The following is a 16,612-nucleotide window of genomic DNA, read 5'->3' as shown; positions in this document are numbered from 1 at the left end:
TTTCAACTTTAAATATATGTCTTTTGCTAAACTTGGAGGTTGGAGTGGTATTTTGGATATGTTACCTCAGTGACTAGTCCACTTGAACTCATTTTAGGAGAAAGTGAAATATTTCTATAGTCTGTCTCAGGGGTTAGAGGAGCACATGGAGATGAACTTGAAAGAGGGGCAGAGGTAGTTTATGAAATCAAAAAATCCAATATAAAACCAAAGACTTTATTGTCCAATTATCTATCGGCCCAAATTCTAATCGATTTAAAAATAAATAATTTTTTTCCTAGAAGGTTGAACACAACACCACCATTTGATAGGGTTCCATATTTAATCCTGCACGCAGTAGACATGGACCTCAGCTAGATGACACTGCTACGTCAGCACTTGGTGCAGACAAGATGGTCGAGTTTCTTTTCTGCATGTCTGTCCTCAGAGCATTTTTGGTCTCCTACCAAATGTTGTCTAGACAATGTGGAGGACTTTGAAAGCAGCCACGGCCTGCTTTTCCCTTTCGTGTCTGCTCTGCAGTATTTCCAGCAGTGAAATTTCAGGCAAACTTCTTTCTTTTTCACCATATGTTGGGTTTTTGCTTTTCTTTGCTGCTTGATCAGTTGGATTTGGTGGTTTGGGTTTGGGGATGGTCTTAGCGTATTCCAAAGCCTAAAAGCATAAAGACAACATTTTATTTAAAATGGGAAGTGGGTCTTAGGAAATATTTATAATACAATTGGAGATGATTACTATAATATGGGCAGAAATGGAGAGCAAAAGAACAATGAAAATAACACAATACAATGCATACTTTAAATAAATTAGCCACTAAATGATGCATTGGGAGGGGAGCACTGAGGATGATGCACACAGCGGTTGTGCCCTTTGAATGTTTTTTTTTATGACACAGAATTTCTTCCAAGTGTTCATGAATAGATTTATCATGTGTTTGATCTACTGAGTTTCTGAAAGTCCTATTAAAACCAAACTTCTATTAGGGAAATATTACAGACCTTGCTACCAGAAAAGGATTTGTAGTTTGAAACTGAAGCCATTATATAGCAGCTGATATAAAACTAATTTTGTTTATTATATCATTTTGTTCCTTGAAAGAGAAGTTGGATTTATTTCTTTAGTATATCTATAGAAATTAGATGCTGAAAAAAATGTAGTTGTTCAGTGATGTCAATTCTTAAAGGTATGATAAAATGAGGCTCAGCAGCAGAGACTTTGCCTAGCCTGGTTCCATTCTGAAAGAGAGAAAGAGACAGAGACAGACACACACACACACACACACACACAGAGAGAGAGAGAGAGAGAGAGAGAGAGAGAGAGAGAGAGAGAGAGAGAGACAGAGACAGAGAGAGACAGAGAGACAGAGAGACAGACAGAGAAGTGGGGTTGGGTAGGGAGAGTGTGTGCTTACATCAGTATCTGTGGATAACGCGTAATTGCAGGAATGGACTATTGCTAAAACATCTTCTATATTCCAAACAGGTAGCAAATCTTTTCAAATCAAGTGGTAACAAGTTTCCCTTTAATTCTGATTGAAATGGGACTGCCGGGCTGAGTACTTCTTACCTTCTGCCGAGGGAGAGCTGATGTACTTTCAGTTTTTGCTGTTTGCGGTTTGGGCAGAACGGACAGTGTCTTCATGTTGTATTCTTTAACTTGCCTTGCGTATTCCTTTTGCTGTATTAATTTTTGCATCTGTTCAGGGACACAGCGTGTGATTAGTCACACGTCCTGCTCATCCTCTCTGCCCTCTACAGTTTTAGTGGGGTGGTGGCACAGGAGAAACGGGATCACCTGTGTTGGCGCAGCAGCGAACTGGTTAATATTTCTCTCTAAGAATCCTCTGTGAGTTGGATAGGAACAGCAGCAGCATGGCCAATGTTCCCTTAACAGCGACTAAATCCTATTCAGCCCCTTCTTTGTTGCATTTACCCAATTTATTTTCATTTTTGCTTCCAACTTTGAACTATACTCTCTTTTTATGCTTGAGTGCAACTGCAGTTAAAACACATTAAATGAAGATCTCCTTTCACTAGAGAAAAGAGAATAAAGTGGATGCACTTCTTAGGGGTTGGGGAACTCATGCCCTAAGTGTCTTCTCTGTAGCTACTTCAAAGTTATCAAGACAACTCAATCAGGAGAGACCAACAACCACATAGCACATGCATCCCTTTCCTGGTTCACATACCCCACTCTTCCAGGCAGGCTTTCAAATCTAACTGAAAGGCAGTGCATAAAACAACACTGGGTAAGTATATTTTTATCTTTACAGTAGAAAGAGTATCTGGGTCTCTATTGTGCTACACAGCTGTTTCTGAAGGGTCTCCATTCAGTGCAAGACATCTTCACTGAGGCTAGATACTGTGGAGCATCTTTATCCAGTGTTGCTAAAGGACAGAGGGACCGGCCAAGGCTGAAAAACTGTATGCCCATCTCACTTACTTTGTCTCTGACGGACTCCAAGTCGGGTCCCAGGCCTCCAAGCTTCACGTCTCTTTTCTGATAACCTTTCAGCTTGGAACTCTAAAAATACAACCACAGAAATAGCTTCTTTTAAGGATCTGTGACCCTCCAAGTAGTCATCAGAGCATAAAGGAAGAAGGGAAATGAAGACCAAGTCCACATGGAAGGTCAGAGATGAACACATACAATCACGCCATTTTAGTGGTAGTTATTGACATTGGTACTTGTGGCTGGTTAGTTAACATGTTTTGATTTTTCCGCTTCTGCAACAAAAGAAGTTGGAATTCTGAAGATTATAAAAAATTTCAAGGTAGTAATTTGTTGTTTTGTTAGTGTTATTAACCACAGTATATATGTTATAGCTCTACCACTGGAACTGTGACTATGATATCCAGTCTGAAGCAGTTTGCAAAACCAAATGAATTCTGTGCAAGCGGCAATCTAAACGCACGCAACAAGTGCACAGCTTCAGAAGGCACCTGTCCAGGGCGGGGGACTGTTGCCTTTTAGAGACGCCTCAGAAGAGAAGCAAATTCATCATGACTTGAGAATTTGCTATTCATCAATGGAATAAAAGATAAATTTAAAGATTAAAAATATCTGTAACTCATTGATAATACTCAAAAGAAAGTATTTAGGAGTTTTGACAAGATCCACTAGAAACTAATTTTGTTCCATTAGTGTGATTTTGGAAATTTTGAAGAGCACCTAGAGTTTGACATTATAACTCTTAGAATTACAATCTTTTTTTGGGTAGGGGTCTTTTTGAGGAAGGATCTCCCTGTAGCCCCAGCTGGCCTAGAACTTGCTATGTACGCCAAGCTGGTCTCCATCTCACAGAGATCTGCCTGCCTCTGCCTCCATAGTGCTGGGACTAAAGGCGTGTGTCACCACACCCAGCTAGTGTTACACTCTTAAGAAGACAAGAGTGAAAAAGTGAGGCAATTTGACTTTTACATTGTGATATAATAGGACCAGAGCAGGCAGGAAATCTCCTAATGCTCTGCTGGTCAGTGACACACTAGATCGAGATATGCCCCAAACTGTAGCTTTCAACATCAAAACTGAAGTTTAGTCCTGCTGCTTCTCTTTGTGGGCAACCAAATTCTTTTTATCTTTCAACTCCTTAATCAATTTGGTTTCCTTTTATGGGAAGATTGGGACAATACCAAAAGAGATGGTTTGGATGGTACTAAGTATCTTAGGGCACAGCTAAGATGGTGCTTGGGCTGGAGGGAAAAATCTACGCATTAAAGAAGTAGCCTACATTTCATCTGTGCGTGGTGCTGCATGCCTGTGTGCCAGGGTCAGGTATAGTGCTCTATCCTCCCCCTTTTTTAAAAATATAAATAAGAGTCTTGCTGGATTGTAAAAATAAATCTTTTTCAGTATAACAACCAAGACCTGGATCATGACTACTGCACAAAATTGAATAGCTTAAAAACAAAATCCATATAGTAAAACATAACTAATAATGGTAATAAATAATAAATGTGGAAAATATGTGAGGAGCAGTGAATCATAACTCTTTAAGTAAAAAGAACTCCTATAAATAAATAGTGGAAAACCTCATACACAAATCTAAATACAGAAAATGAAAAGTTTCAATAAGAAAATATTTTTTTAATTACAAGATGGTCAAAAATCAAAACTAAATAGTTATAAGCAGTGTGATAAAATGTCAAGAAGTATTATTATGAAATCTTTATACTGGTGTAAATTGATACCAACATGTAGACAAAAAATTGACAACATGTTTGTACGGGTAGACAAAACTTGCAAGAATGTAACTCAAATTGTTAAAAATTGGGGGGGAATAGAATTTCCAACAGTTTTCAGAATAATTTATATCTATATCTATATGTGTGTATTTTAAAGCTTCTGTAAATTATGTTAAGTCTTAAGATAGGCCATATATATATTAAAGATTTTTTTAAAATTTTTATGTGTATATATGTGTATCTGTGTGGAGGTATACATACGTGGGTGTGGGTGCCAGCAGAGGTCAGAAGAGGGTGCCTGATCACTTAGAACTGAAGTTATATGTACACAGCTGTGAGTTACATGACATAGGTACATGACAGGAACCGAATTTGGATCCTCTGCAAGAGCAGCTAGTGCTCTTAACCATTGAGCCATTTCTCCAGGCCCAATGGGACATATCTCCATAGGCCATGTATCTAAGAAACCCTTTTCTGAGATACAGTTTGGCAAAGATCACCCAGATAAACAAAAACTTTTTATCACATTAGTTATAATTACTGCATATAACTCCTTTATCCTAACAATGAATTGTGTACACATTGTACCAACTGTAAAAACACTGTTTCATAAGCATATGAATAAAATTTGGAAGAAAAACTTAAAAAAAAACAAAAAACACTGTTTCCTACTCCCAGTGGCCTAACGGCTTTTCCATCACTGCCTCCCACTGTAGAAGCCTCAAAGTCAAATACAGTTGTCCCTTGTTATCCATGGGCATTTGGTTCCAGGATGCCCTGTGGCGACTGCAGTCTTCAGATGCTCAAGTCCCTTATGCAGTATTTACATATAACCTAAGCACACTCTCCATGTGCTCCAGTGATCGCTGGATTATTTATAATACCTAATATGATGCAAATGCTATCTAGAGAGTTGTTCTATTGTGTTGTCAAATGCATAATGACAAGGAAAAGTCTGTACATGTTCAGTACAGATGCATTGTTTCTAGAACCCATGGATACAGATTAACTCTACTTTCCAGCCTCTTATTCAGCCTGACACCTCTCTCTCTCTCTCTCTCTCTCTCTCTCTCTCTCTCTCTCTCTCCCTTTCCCCTCCCCCTCCTTCTCACTCTTTCTGTCTCTCTTTCCCTCAAAAGTGGATAGGGCTCCTGGAGGTACGACAATCTTGCAGGCAGGAAAGAAATGAGAGAATCATAAAATTCTGGGTTCTGATGTTTTGAACTGTGGAAGCCTGGTGTTAGCAACTACCTACCTGTGGGTTAATTGTATGGAAAATGAATGGGCCCACAGGTTTGGGTTTGCCGATCAGTCTGTACCTGCTGTGGAAAGGAGTGTTTCTAATACTCTAGTGCCTAAGTGTCCCAATTCAAAAGGAATAAAACAACGTGGCACAGCGGCAACACTTCTGTGCTTTAAGGGTTAAAGTTTCTGTAAACAGAATTTTCCTCATTAACAAAGCTAAGCATTTATGGACAAAACTCCCTCAGTGCATCAAATTCTAAAAGTGAGAGAAGATAAAATCCTATTTTAAGGGAATCTTTGGATTAAAATCATTAAAAATAACATTAAGGTAAATAAAGGAAATACTGTTCATTAAAGGACATTTAAAAATCATAAATCTTTAGGAAAACAGTTACTTCTGAGGAAAAAAAAATGTCTGCTTGTGTCTGTTTCCGGTCCATTATACGTCTGTTCATATCTTTTTTTTCTGGCTGGGTCTGGCTATGTAGCCCAGGCTGACCTTGAACTTGCAATTCTTTAGGCTCATGTCCCAAGTTTTTGATTAGAGGCATGTGCCACCAAGACTGACTTATTCACACATTTATTTTTGAATTATTACTATGTTTAATTAAAAAATCTAATTTATGTATGTACTATTGTCTGTGTATAATGTGTGTATGTGGGCATGTGTGTGCCCTTATAACACATCTGTGGAAGTCACAAACAATTTTGTGGAGTCAGTTCGCCCCTTCCACCTTTATTTGGGTTCTTGGGATGGAACTCAGGTTGCTAGGCTTGACTGCAAGCCCTTTAACTATTGGGCCATCTCACTGACCCCTTGCTTTTTACTTTTATAAAAGTGCAGCTATTGAGATCTAAGGAGATTCAAGGCCATGAATTAGCATTTCCACTAGCAATGGAGCAATAAGATGGCTCTTTGCTCAGACCTTGGTTACACTGGGTATTATCACATTTTAAAAACTCTAATAATTTTTAGTAGTCAAGTGAACTCAGAAAAACCTATACATAAGACTACAAGTTTGTTCTCACGTGTGCCATCTGTGTCACGGTTCTAAAATCACTAAATTACTCTCTTTCTGCCAGAGTAAAACAATAAGGAAAGGAAAAGAAAAAAAAAAATAGCCCACTCATACTCAAGCCATAAATCCAGTTTGTCCAAAGACAATGAGAAAGACATGATCGGTGTCCAGAAACCTCATCCTTAGGTGGGAGCAGCTTAGTTTCTAATCATCCCACTGCTGTGCCGAGGACACTTGGGAAGCACACAGCATTGTTCACTGACACTCCACTACAAGCCTCACTACCACCTTCAGTAAACATCTTGGTTAGCATAGAAAAGCAAAGCCCAGGGTCTAGCCTTCTGTACAGACTTGGAGGGAGAGCATGTGGCCCAATGGGCTATCACCATGGCTGGTTGCTGATCCCTTCACAGGATGAGCCGCCTGCAGCATTTCCCAGGGGAGTGGTGGCTCCTAGGGGAGTTTATTCTGGGTGACTGGCAGTGAAAATCCTGGATTTGCTCAAGTTTGGCGTAAGTAATGTGGAACTGCTCAGCACTGTGATTCTGTTTGATCTCTCTCCATCTAAAGCCTTCACAGCATTATTGAGATGTAATTCGCATACCACAAAATTCACCCAGTTAAAGCTGCTCGATTCAGTGGTTTTTAGGATATTCACTGAGTTGTGCAAGTATCACCCAATCCAATTGTACATTTTCATCACTCTGTAAAGAAACTCTGGCACCCATTAGTGCTCACTCCCCCACCCTGGTACCCACACCTCAGCCCTAGGCAACCACTAAGCTTCTTCAAGAGTCTTTTATAGTAAAATAATCTTCTGATTTTTATTTTGATTTATCTCTCCTGGACTTTTAAAAGACTAAAAGGCCATAGCAGCACAATGCCAAAATGATGAAGAAGATGATGATGATAATGATACCAGTTATAACAAATCAACATCGACAATTGTTAAGTCCTTGAACACAGGGCTCAAACACAGGAAAATATAGGCATGCTCTCTGTAAGCCCCTGAAGGCACTTACTGCTTGTCTGTGAAAGATCCATACAGAGTCAGGTTTGATGCTTACACCTGTAATCCTAGCATTTGGTAGGTTGAGTCAGGAGGTTCACCATGAGTTAGAGGTCAGTTTGAGTTACAGAGTGAGGAAGATCTTATCTCAGAAAAATCAACCCCTCCAAAAAAAACCCATATACAAGCTGCCATGCACTGACCTTTGCCCCCCTAAGCAGACAGGAAGGTTTCTACCAGTAATTACAATTTCTAGGTGAATGATTTTAATGGTGAACTTGGAAGATAATGTCTGAATTGGAATGGCGTTTCAGTTCTGCTATGTTGTGCCTTGCTATGTGTGTATGGGGGGGGCACTGCAGAGCTATTCTCCAGAACATTTCTTAGATGTATAAAAGTGAGAAAGTTACTGAGAAAAACTGGACAAAAAACAATGATCAGATAGTGGTGAGCAGTGAGTGAAGGAAATTTGCTCTCTGGTCCCTAAACTTAATCCAAATAAACCTCTTCTTAGGGGCAGCCAAGCAGCAGCCCTCAGCTTGTTACAACAAACATGAGTTAATTATAGAAGCTCAACCATCAGCTGTCAGGAAACTCTTTACGGAGTCTTTATTTTGTGGTGGCTTGTGACATCATAAGTATATTTTGATAATCAATCTGGAATCCCTTGTGCTGTGTTAATTTCTTACTGTCTGACTCCTGGACTCAATGGCATGGATAATGCCTTGTGTTCTTAAATCAGCCTCAACTGCACTGCCAGAAGAGGAAGGGGCCCAGGCTTATTATTTTTACAAATCCTTAGATTTTTACTGTGCTTTGGGACCATTCCCTTGGAAACCATGAGATTTGATGTGGTCAGCAAACGGGCATGATCTGGATAATGACTCCCTCTGTCTGGTGCCCCAGCTACCTGCTGTCCTATACAAATCGCTCAGATCTAAGTCACTTTAGCTTCTGGAACAGCTTAAAGGACAAAGAGTGCGTCTGTGTATTTGTTGGATGGAGATGGAAGGTATTGGGCTGAGAAAATGGATGTGTATAGATTGTAAAAACAAAACAAAACAAAAACTAACAGAAGCAGACAAGGAAGAGGGGAAATTCGTGCTCTTCCCATCCTTAGATTTCCGGTGACACACACTTTCACCAGGGCACTTTGCTCTAGCTTTTCTCAGTAAAGCACAAATTCAATTTACTAAGAGCAGGAGGGCTTGATGTGTGTTCTTTACTAAGGAATAAGCTAAGTTTTAATGTATCATGTTATTTATTATTGTAGACATGTCACAACCATGTCTACAAAAAGAAAGAGTAATTCAGTTCATCTATATGAGGAACAAGGGGCTTGAGTAAGTCAGTGACTCATTCAAGTCACAGAACAGTAGGTGACGGAGCTGGGATGTGAACTTAGGAATGGCCGAGTCTGCCACTTCCTGCCAGTCCTGCAGCCAGAGAACTGAGTTCAAAAGCTGTCATTTTCAACAATAATCCAAGCTGGCAAAAAACGAATAGGGAAATTCTCTTCTGAGAGGGTGTGTTAGGCTATTTTTTTTTAGGCCATGGTGATGTATAAATGCCGAGTGAACAGACTTCTTCACCTTGATTAGAAGTGTTGGTTGAGAAACTCTGACCACATTTCCCCATGGTAATCATGAAGCCCACCTTGGAGAAATATTTGAAAATGGTACCAACAGTACCTTAGAGCCTAACTACTGTGTGGGAAGAGACCCGTGGGTGCAAGACATTCAGGCCTCCTATTTGTAGTGAAACTGGGTGGACCTCTTTCAGCTGCCAGCTGTTAGGAGTGGTTTCCCTGCCTGGGCAGGCAGGGACTGGGGACTCAGCAAAACAAAGCTATGAGGGAGTGGAGTGAGGACCCAAGCTCTAAGAGCTCTCTGGTAGGTGAGGGTGTGTGAGGGAGCTGGAGTGAGCAGATGGGAGCCTCAGGGAGGGCCAAGCCATTTTTCAGGCCGAGCTATCCATCTATATCTTTTCTGTGGTGTGGTTGCTCTGTACTCCTGTCCAGCTGCCCCCTCTTCTTTGAGTATATCCCTTCTTGTCTTCTCTGAAGGACCCGCCTGAAGGTCCACTGACTTCATATTCCTGTAACTTCCAGTTATCTCTTGCACCTACCCTGCATGCACAGCCAGAGCGATCATTCTAAGACATAGGTTTGAGTATGTTTAAGACTCCTCAGTGGTCTACTTCTGACCGCAGAGGAATGTCCTTAATTTGAATGAAAATCATGATCCCCTAGACTTGCCTCTCCAACCATATCTCACTGTATCCCATGCCTCCCAGTTTCAGTCACTGCACGTGAAGTGCTTGTCCATATCCAGCATGCACCGTGCTCATCTCTAGCTGGTGTCCTTCCTGCAAGACATTTCTAGTTGTTCTGTGCTGGCTCTGAAACCCCTCTGAGATTTGGCTCAGCATTATCTCCTGATTGTGCCTAATCCTGGGAGGTCAGGCTATGTGCCCTCCTTTGTGCTAAGGCTAAGACTGGAAGGTTGAGCACGTTGGGGGAGATCAGCAGGTCTTGGAGCTGGGCATGAAGCAGCCAGGCTGACCAGGTAAGAGGAAGGTCAGGGCTCTGGGACAAACAAGAAAGCCCGTCTTTGCAAGCTCTGGCCACATCCCATGGAGCCGCTGCCTGAGAAACACATGCAAGACACCCAATGCCCCTTTGCCAATTAAACTCTTCACCTTTATGAGTAGTTAGACCTCTATACATGTTCTAGCACCTAATGCATTGAACTGTGGGTAAGTATGGCTTCTAAGAAAGCATCCCCCTATTTCAGGTAAGGAACCACTTGGATTACCTGATGGGGAGAGACCAGGGAAGGAAACTGATAGACCAAAGTTTATAAACCAAAATATCAGAGGGGTGTGTGTGCGTGTGTGTCTGTGTGTGTGTGTGTGTGTGCGGCTCTCCGTTCCTCAGGGTGTGCTGTGTGGGTGCTCTCCGTTCCGCAGGGTGTGCTGTGTGGTGCTCTCCATTCTGCAGGGTGTGCTGTGTGGTGCTCTCCGTTCCGCAGGGTGTGCTGTGTGGGTGCTCTCCATTCTGCAGGGTGTGCTGTGTGGTGCTCTCCGTTCCGCAGGGTGTGCTGTGTGGGTGCTCTCCATTCTGCAGGGTGTGCTGTGTGGTGCTCTCCGTTCCGCAGGGTGTGCTGTGTGGGTGCTCTCCATTCTGCAGGGTGTGCTGTGTGGTGCTCTCCATTCTGCAGGGTGTGCTGTCCCCTTGTACTTTCTCCCTTGTTGAAAGTAAACTTTGATACTGCTGTCTTCATCTGTGCCTTAGTGTAAATTCTCCTTTGGTGCACAAGAGCCAAGAGGCTTCCATGGTTGTGAGGGGATGTGGGAGGAGGCCTCTCCCATTCACAATACTCTGTGCTCCCTAGACTCTTCTTTTACTCATGTAACTCAAACTTCTGGGGAAAAGACTCAACTCTTTCACCTTTATATTGCTGTATGTATCAATTCCTAGTAAGAATTCAACCATTACATAATGGAATTGAACCAAAGAGTGACCTACCTAATCTCCACAAACCAAAAAGAATTAGGTAGTTATGGGGCTGGAAAGATGGCTCAGCAGTTAAGAACACTGACTGTTCTTGCAGAAGACCCGGGTTTGAATCACAGCACCCACATGACAGCTAACAACTGTCCATAACTCGAGTCCCAGGGGATCCAACAGCCTCTTCTGTCCTCCGTGGGCATTGCACCATAGAGGTGCACTTACCTACATGCAGCACTCATACACATAAAATAAAAATAATAAATAAAAATATTAAAAAAAAGAATTAGGTAGTTCTGATAAATGATAAACTCTTCCTAGAGAAAATTGTAAAAGCAAGCTCTAGTTTCTGTCTGGTGATTTTGTATCTCTCTCTCTCTCTCTCTCTCTCTCTCTCTCTCTCTCTCTCCCTCTCCAGCATGCACACACATGCTTACCAAGGCCCTCATCACAGCTGAGTTGATGTGATAGCATAACTTCAGAACTGTAAGCTAAATAGGCTTTTTTCCTTATAAAGTAGCCTGCCTCTGGTATTTTCTTATAGTAATCAAAATCAAACTTACATTATTTGACTCTGGATACAAGTGATCTTTACTGAGAAATAAAAAAAATTATTGCTTTTTACTTGGCATAAAGAGATTTAATTGCACAAAGGTATTGGTCATGATGACTGTTACTATAGACAAAGACAGTAAAGATTGGTTGCTGTTCTGGAATACAGTTCAGTCATTGACTGGCCTGGGTATTTTGCTGCAGAAGCTGAGATGAGGCTGGGACCAAGGGGAATCCTCAGCTGTTGAGGGGCCAGTGGTGGACTACAGGGAGGTACCCTTGGCCACAGGGCTTCCACTCTCTCAGCCCTATTCTGGTGATAAAAACAGGATTATTATAGTCAGGTATGGTGCCACATGCCTTTAATCCCAGCACTTGGGAGGCAGAGGCAGGCAGATCTCTGTGAGTTTAAGGCCAGCCTGGTCTACATAGCAAGTTTCAGGCCAGCTGGGGCTACAGGGAGACTCTGTCTCAAAAAGATCAAAACCCCCCTCAAAAACCAAAAACTACCCCCACCCCACAAACCAGGATTATTATTGCCTGTCTGCCTTGAAGACTCTTGAATATTTCCCTGAGATGACCCAAAAAGGAGGTGGCATCCTTGGCCACAGAAACCTGTAGAAAGACATGGAGGGAAAATCATGGAGTAGACTGGACTGGAGGAGAGATGTTCCTTGGACTGTGGGCCATCTTGTGGGAGAAGCTAAGTAACAACCAACACTATTCCAGGACCCTAGTTTAAGGGAACAAAAGTCCAGGCCCATCTGCGTCACCAAAACTAAAAAGTGACTTGGCCACTTGGCAACACAGTGATTTTATTACCTTTGTGCCACTACTTTTCCTGTGCTTTCTCCCTCTTTCCAGCTGAAGCAGATAGCTTTCAGAATTGCTACGGCTCATTTTGATTCGGTGTTGGTGGCCTCTCTCTGAACTGAGTTGAGATTCACTTTCCACCCTGGACAGGATAGGCGGGAGTGTGATGCTGGAAGCGGACCCCTCGCTGGGCTGCACCTCTGCCAGCTGCACCAGGGCTTGCTGGTGCTGTTCCATTATTTGGGCGAGCCGGGAATCTGGAGAAGCAGTAACAGGCTCACTGTCTGAGGAAGAATGGAATTTCCTTTGGAGAAAACACAGATTTGTTAATGGAACTCAAATCCATGAGACCTCCAGTATACAAGTCTCAAGAACAGTCTACTTGATGTCTCTCTTATTCCCCAAATTAAATCAAATCAGCGATCTGTAGCTTAATCTTCTCATGAGTACACTAATTTTTCATCTTCAAATTCTCGTTTTCGTTGGGGCATCCTAACTATTTTTTATTTTATTTTATTGATGTGTATGTGTGTGTATCTTTGTAAGCACACGAGTGTGGGTGTCCAAGGCAGCCAGAAGAGGGCATCAAATCCTCTGGAACTGGAGTTCCAGGTGGTTGTGAGCTGCCATTTGTGGGAGCCAGGGGCTGAACCTAGACCTTTTGCAAGAGCAGTGAGCACTCTTAACCACTGAACTCTCTCTCCAGCTCTTAACAAGAAAGTCTTGTTTAGGACTTTCACTTAATGCATACAGAATAGGAAAAACAGAACAAAAACAAACAAAAAACCCAAACCCACCATTTTGAAAACTCAAAGACCTTCCCATTACAAAACACTTAGAACTTGGATTAAACTAAACAATCATCCTTTAAATATGTTAACTCTTCAGGGATGAAATAAAATGGAATGAAAGCCAAAGCACGTTTCAGGTTAGCTACAGCTATGGTTTTCTTTGTGGGAGTTTTGGGTAAAGGATTTGAGTTTTAAGAATCAATATTGGGGACTGAAGATGTGGCTCAGTGGTTAAGAACACTAGCTGCTTCTGCAGAGGACCAGGGTTCAGTTCCCAGCACCTATGTGGTGGCTAACAACTGTCTGTAACTCCAGTTCCAGGAGATTCGATGCCCTCTTCTGACCTCTGCAGGCTTTGCCCAACACTGGTGCACTTAACTTATATGCAGACAGTACACTCAGACACATAAAATTTTCTTTAAAAAGATCTAATACTGGTGTGTTGGAGATGTAGCTTAGTTGGTAGAGGGCTTGCCTAGCATGCGCAAAGTCCTGGATTCAATCCCTAGCACCATTATGTACTAGGTGTGTTGGCACACACTTGTAATCGCTATATTCGGGTACAGCAGAAAGATCAGGAAGAGTTCAAGGTCATCCTTGACCAGGTAGTCAGTTTGAGGCCAGCCTGGAATATGTGAGATCCTATCCCCTCCTCAAAATGTTAACTTTGATATAGGATCTGTTAGGCCTTGTCCCTGTGTGAAGTAAGGAATCAGAATCAGAACTAAGATTCTTAATTAAAGTCTATTACTTTTTTTTTTTTTTTTTTTTTTTTTTTTTTTGTCTTTTTGAGACTGGGTCTTCCCACAGCTCCAGCTGGCCTGGAACTCACTATGTAGAACAGGCTCTTATAGAGATATGCCTGCCTTTACCTCTCGAATGCTGGGAGTAAAGACATGGACCACCATGCCTGGCTAAAAACTGTTACTCTTGAAGGGTTACTTGGTTAAAAAAAAATAGTATTCTACATAAAAGCCTATTCATCAGACCAAAGAAACAACACTGTCTTGACCTGGGTTTGAATGGGGGAGGAAAATCCGTAAATTTCCATGGGTCAATATTTAAGATTCAAATTTAATTTACTCAAATAATCATGGGAATCCAACACCAAGAAGTGAGATCAAGGCCAGTCTGGTCTACATAGTGAGCGCCAGGCCAGATGGACTGGCTACAGGGAGACCCTGTCTCAAACACACACACACACATACACACACACACACACACACACACACACACAGTAATATTCTATATTTTCTTAGAATTTTCTTACTGTTTTTGGCAGTAAAATTGGTATTGTTCTAGAACTTATTTGCATGTATATTGTAGGATGGAGCTGAAAAATAGACATGTTGATGTTTTACAGAACTAGTGTTTTCACCATGCAAAGAAGGAGATACAGACGCAGATGGGGAATTGTGCAGAACCCAATGACTTTGGATCGGAGGCATCTGTGTGACCTGGTTAGTAGGAGACACAGGCACCATGTAGACAGAGGTATTTTCTAGCTGCAATTTCTTTTTTCTTTTATGTGTATGCTTGTATGCCTGCATGTAGGTAAGTGCACCTGTGTCATGCAATGCCTGCAGAGGTCAGAAGAAGCTGTTGGATCCCCTAGGACTGGAGTTACGGACAGTTGTTAGCTGCCATGTGAGTGCTGGGATTTGAACCCGGGTCTTCTGCAAGAACCACAGGTGTTCTTAACCACTGAGCCAGCTCTCCAGCCCCACTAGCTGTAATTTCTGACTGGCTCTAGATGCACTGACACTCCAGTGAAAATGAGCACGTATAACTCTCAACCATTGGTTCCTAAATTCCATCATCCACTAAAAGGAAACAAGGCTCACTGAAGACGTCACTGCATTCACATGTGTCCAGAAAACATCTAAGATGTAGTGCACATCTAAGGTGTAGTTTCAAATTATAATGGACAAGAAGAGGTGCTCGGAAATAATGAACAGTTAAACCAGAAGCTGGAGTGGGGACACTCAATAGTTTGATCTAGAATTTTTAAAATTGAAAAGACACAAAAAACAAGGGCGACACATGAGTGTCAATTGGATTCTGGATCAGAGAAATAAAAACAGCTATAAATTTAAATGTGTACTTATATTACATACTATTATTGAATTAATGTTTTCTTCGGTGATATAGATTGAAATATTTAAGGATAAAGTACTGTGAAGTCTAAACTACTATTCAGCAGATAGATAACAGAGACAGATGATAGACAGAGTGTATATACATATATATATATGAGACAGATGATACATAGATGATAGAGACAGATGATAGATGGACAGTTAGATAGAAACAGGTGATATATAGCAAATGTGGCCCAAGTTTAGCAACTAGTGGACCTAAATGTTTATTGTAGACTTCCTGCCCCACCTCTAAGTTTTTTTGTTTTTTTGTTTTTTTTTGTTTTTTGTTTTTTGGTCTTTTTGAGACAGGGTCTCCCTGTAACCCCAGCTATCCTGGAACTTACTATGTAGACCAGGCTGGCCTCGAACTCACAAAGATATGCCTGCCTCTGCCTCCCAAGTGCTGGGATTAAAGGCATGCACTACCATGCCTGGCATACCTCTAAGTTTTTACTAGATGTGAAGAGTTTCAAAAACAGAAGGTAGGGCTGGAGAGGTGGCTCAGGGGTTAAGATCATTTGCTGTTCTTTCAGAGAACCCCAGTTCGATTCTCAGCACCCATATGATGGCTCTGTTGCCCCCTTCCAGCCTTCTCAGGCACTGTACAGATGCCAGTGTACGTACCAGAAATCAAAACACTTGTACAAATAAATATCTTGGTGTGGTTGCACATGCCTTTAATCACAGCACTTGGGAGGCAGAGGCAGGCAGATCTTTGTGAGATCAAGGCCAGCCTGGTCTACATATTGAGTTCCAGTCCAGCTGGGGCTACAAGGAGACCCTGTCTCAAAACAAAACAAAACAAACCAACAACCAAAACAAAAACACAACTGAAGGTACTAGATACAAACAAGACAGTAAGTATGTAATTAAACTCCCAAATCCAAGTTAAAATGATATATTAGGAAATCTGAAAGACATATCCCACCAGAGCTAAGGAAAGCAAAAGGGTTTGGGAGAGTAAAAAGTTTGGAAGCAGAAAACACAAGAGGAACGGTCTCTGTTTTAGCAGACTCCGGAAAGCAGGGCTGTAGGAACGCAGTTGGAAAAGCTGGAGCAACACAATCTTCCTACGAGATCCTTGAAAGACTCTAAACCATGAATGCTGTTGCTAGTGAAAATCTATGTCAGAATTATTTGAATAAGAATTGGTTGAAAGTCTGTACAAAAACCCAGCACAGAACTGTGGAAACAAGCAGCAGGTCTCAATTTTAGTTGAAGAATTATTGGCAACTGATTACTGCTGGGTGAGGAAGAGCTGATCTTCTTGAAAGGAGGGACTCTAGATAGGCTGACTAGATCCTAGTGGATGAACTAGCACTGAGGGACATCTGGGAGACACTATAC

The 16,612-nt window shown here is 41.7% G+C and overlaps 1 protein-coding gene across 2 annotated transcripts in view; it reads right to left on the bottom strand.

Annotated features, from left to right (window-relative positions):
- Positions 1-202: 202 nt before the first annotated feature.
- The window catches only part of Jhy (junctional cadherin complex regulator), a 63,716-nt gene continuing 47,306 nt past the window's right edge, over positions 203-16,612 (bottom strand). For both annotated transcript variants that reach the window (XM_029560132.1, XM_008826027.3), the window contains exons 6-9: positions 12,343-12,637; positions 2,443-2,523; positions 1,567-1,695; positions 203-654 (exon numbers count right to left, since the gene is read on the bottom strand). In XM_029560132.1, the coding sequence (XP_029415992.1) occupies positions 457-654; positions 1,567-1,695; positions 2,443-2,523; positions 12,343-12,637 (703 nt within the window). In that variant the 3' untranslated portion in view covers positions 203-456. The remainder of the gene's footprint in view (positions 655-1,566; positions 1,696-2,442; positions 2,524-12,342; positions 12,638-16,612) is intronic.

This window comes from Nannospalax galili, unplaced genomic scaffold (assembly GCF_000622305.1).
Source record: "Nannospalax galili isolate Female #2095 unplaced genomic scaffold, S.galili_v1.0 scaffold229, whole genome shotgun sequence".
NCBI classification, from domain to species: domain Eukaryota; kingdom Metazoa; phylum Chordata; class Mammalia; order Rodentia; family Spalacidae; genus Nannospalax; species Nannospalax galili.
The sequence above is the reverse complement of the archived record's forward strand: the minus strand, read 5'-3'. Positions and strand labels throughout refer to the sequence as shown.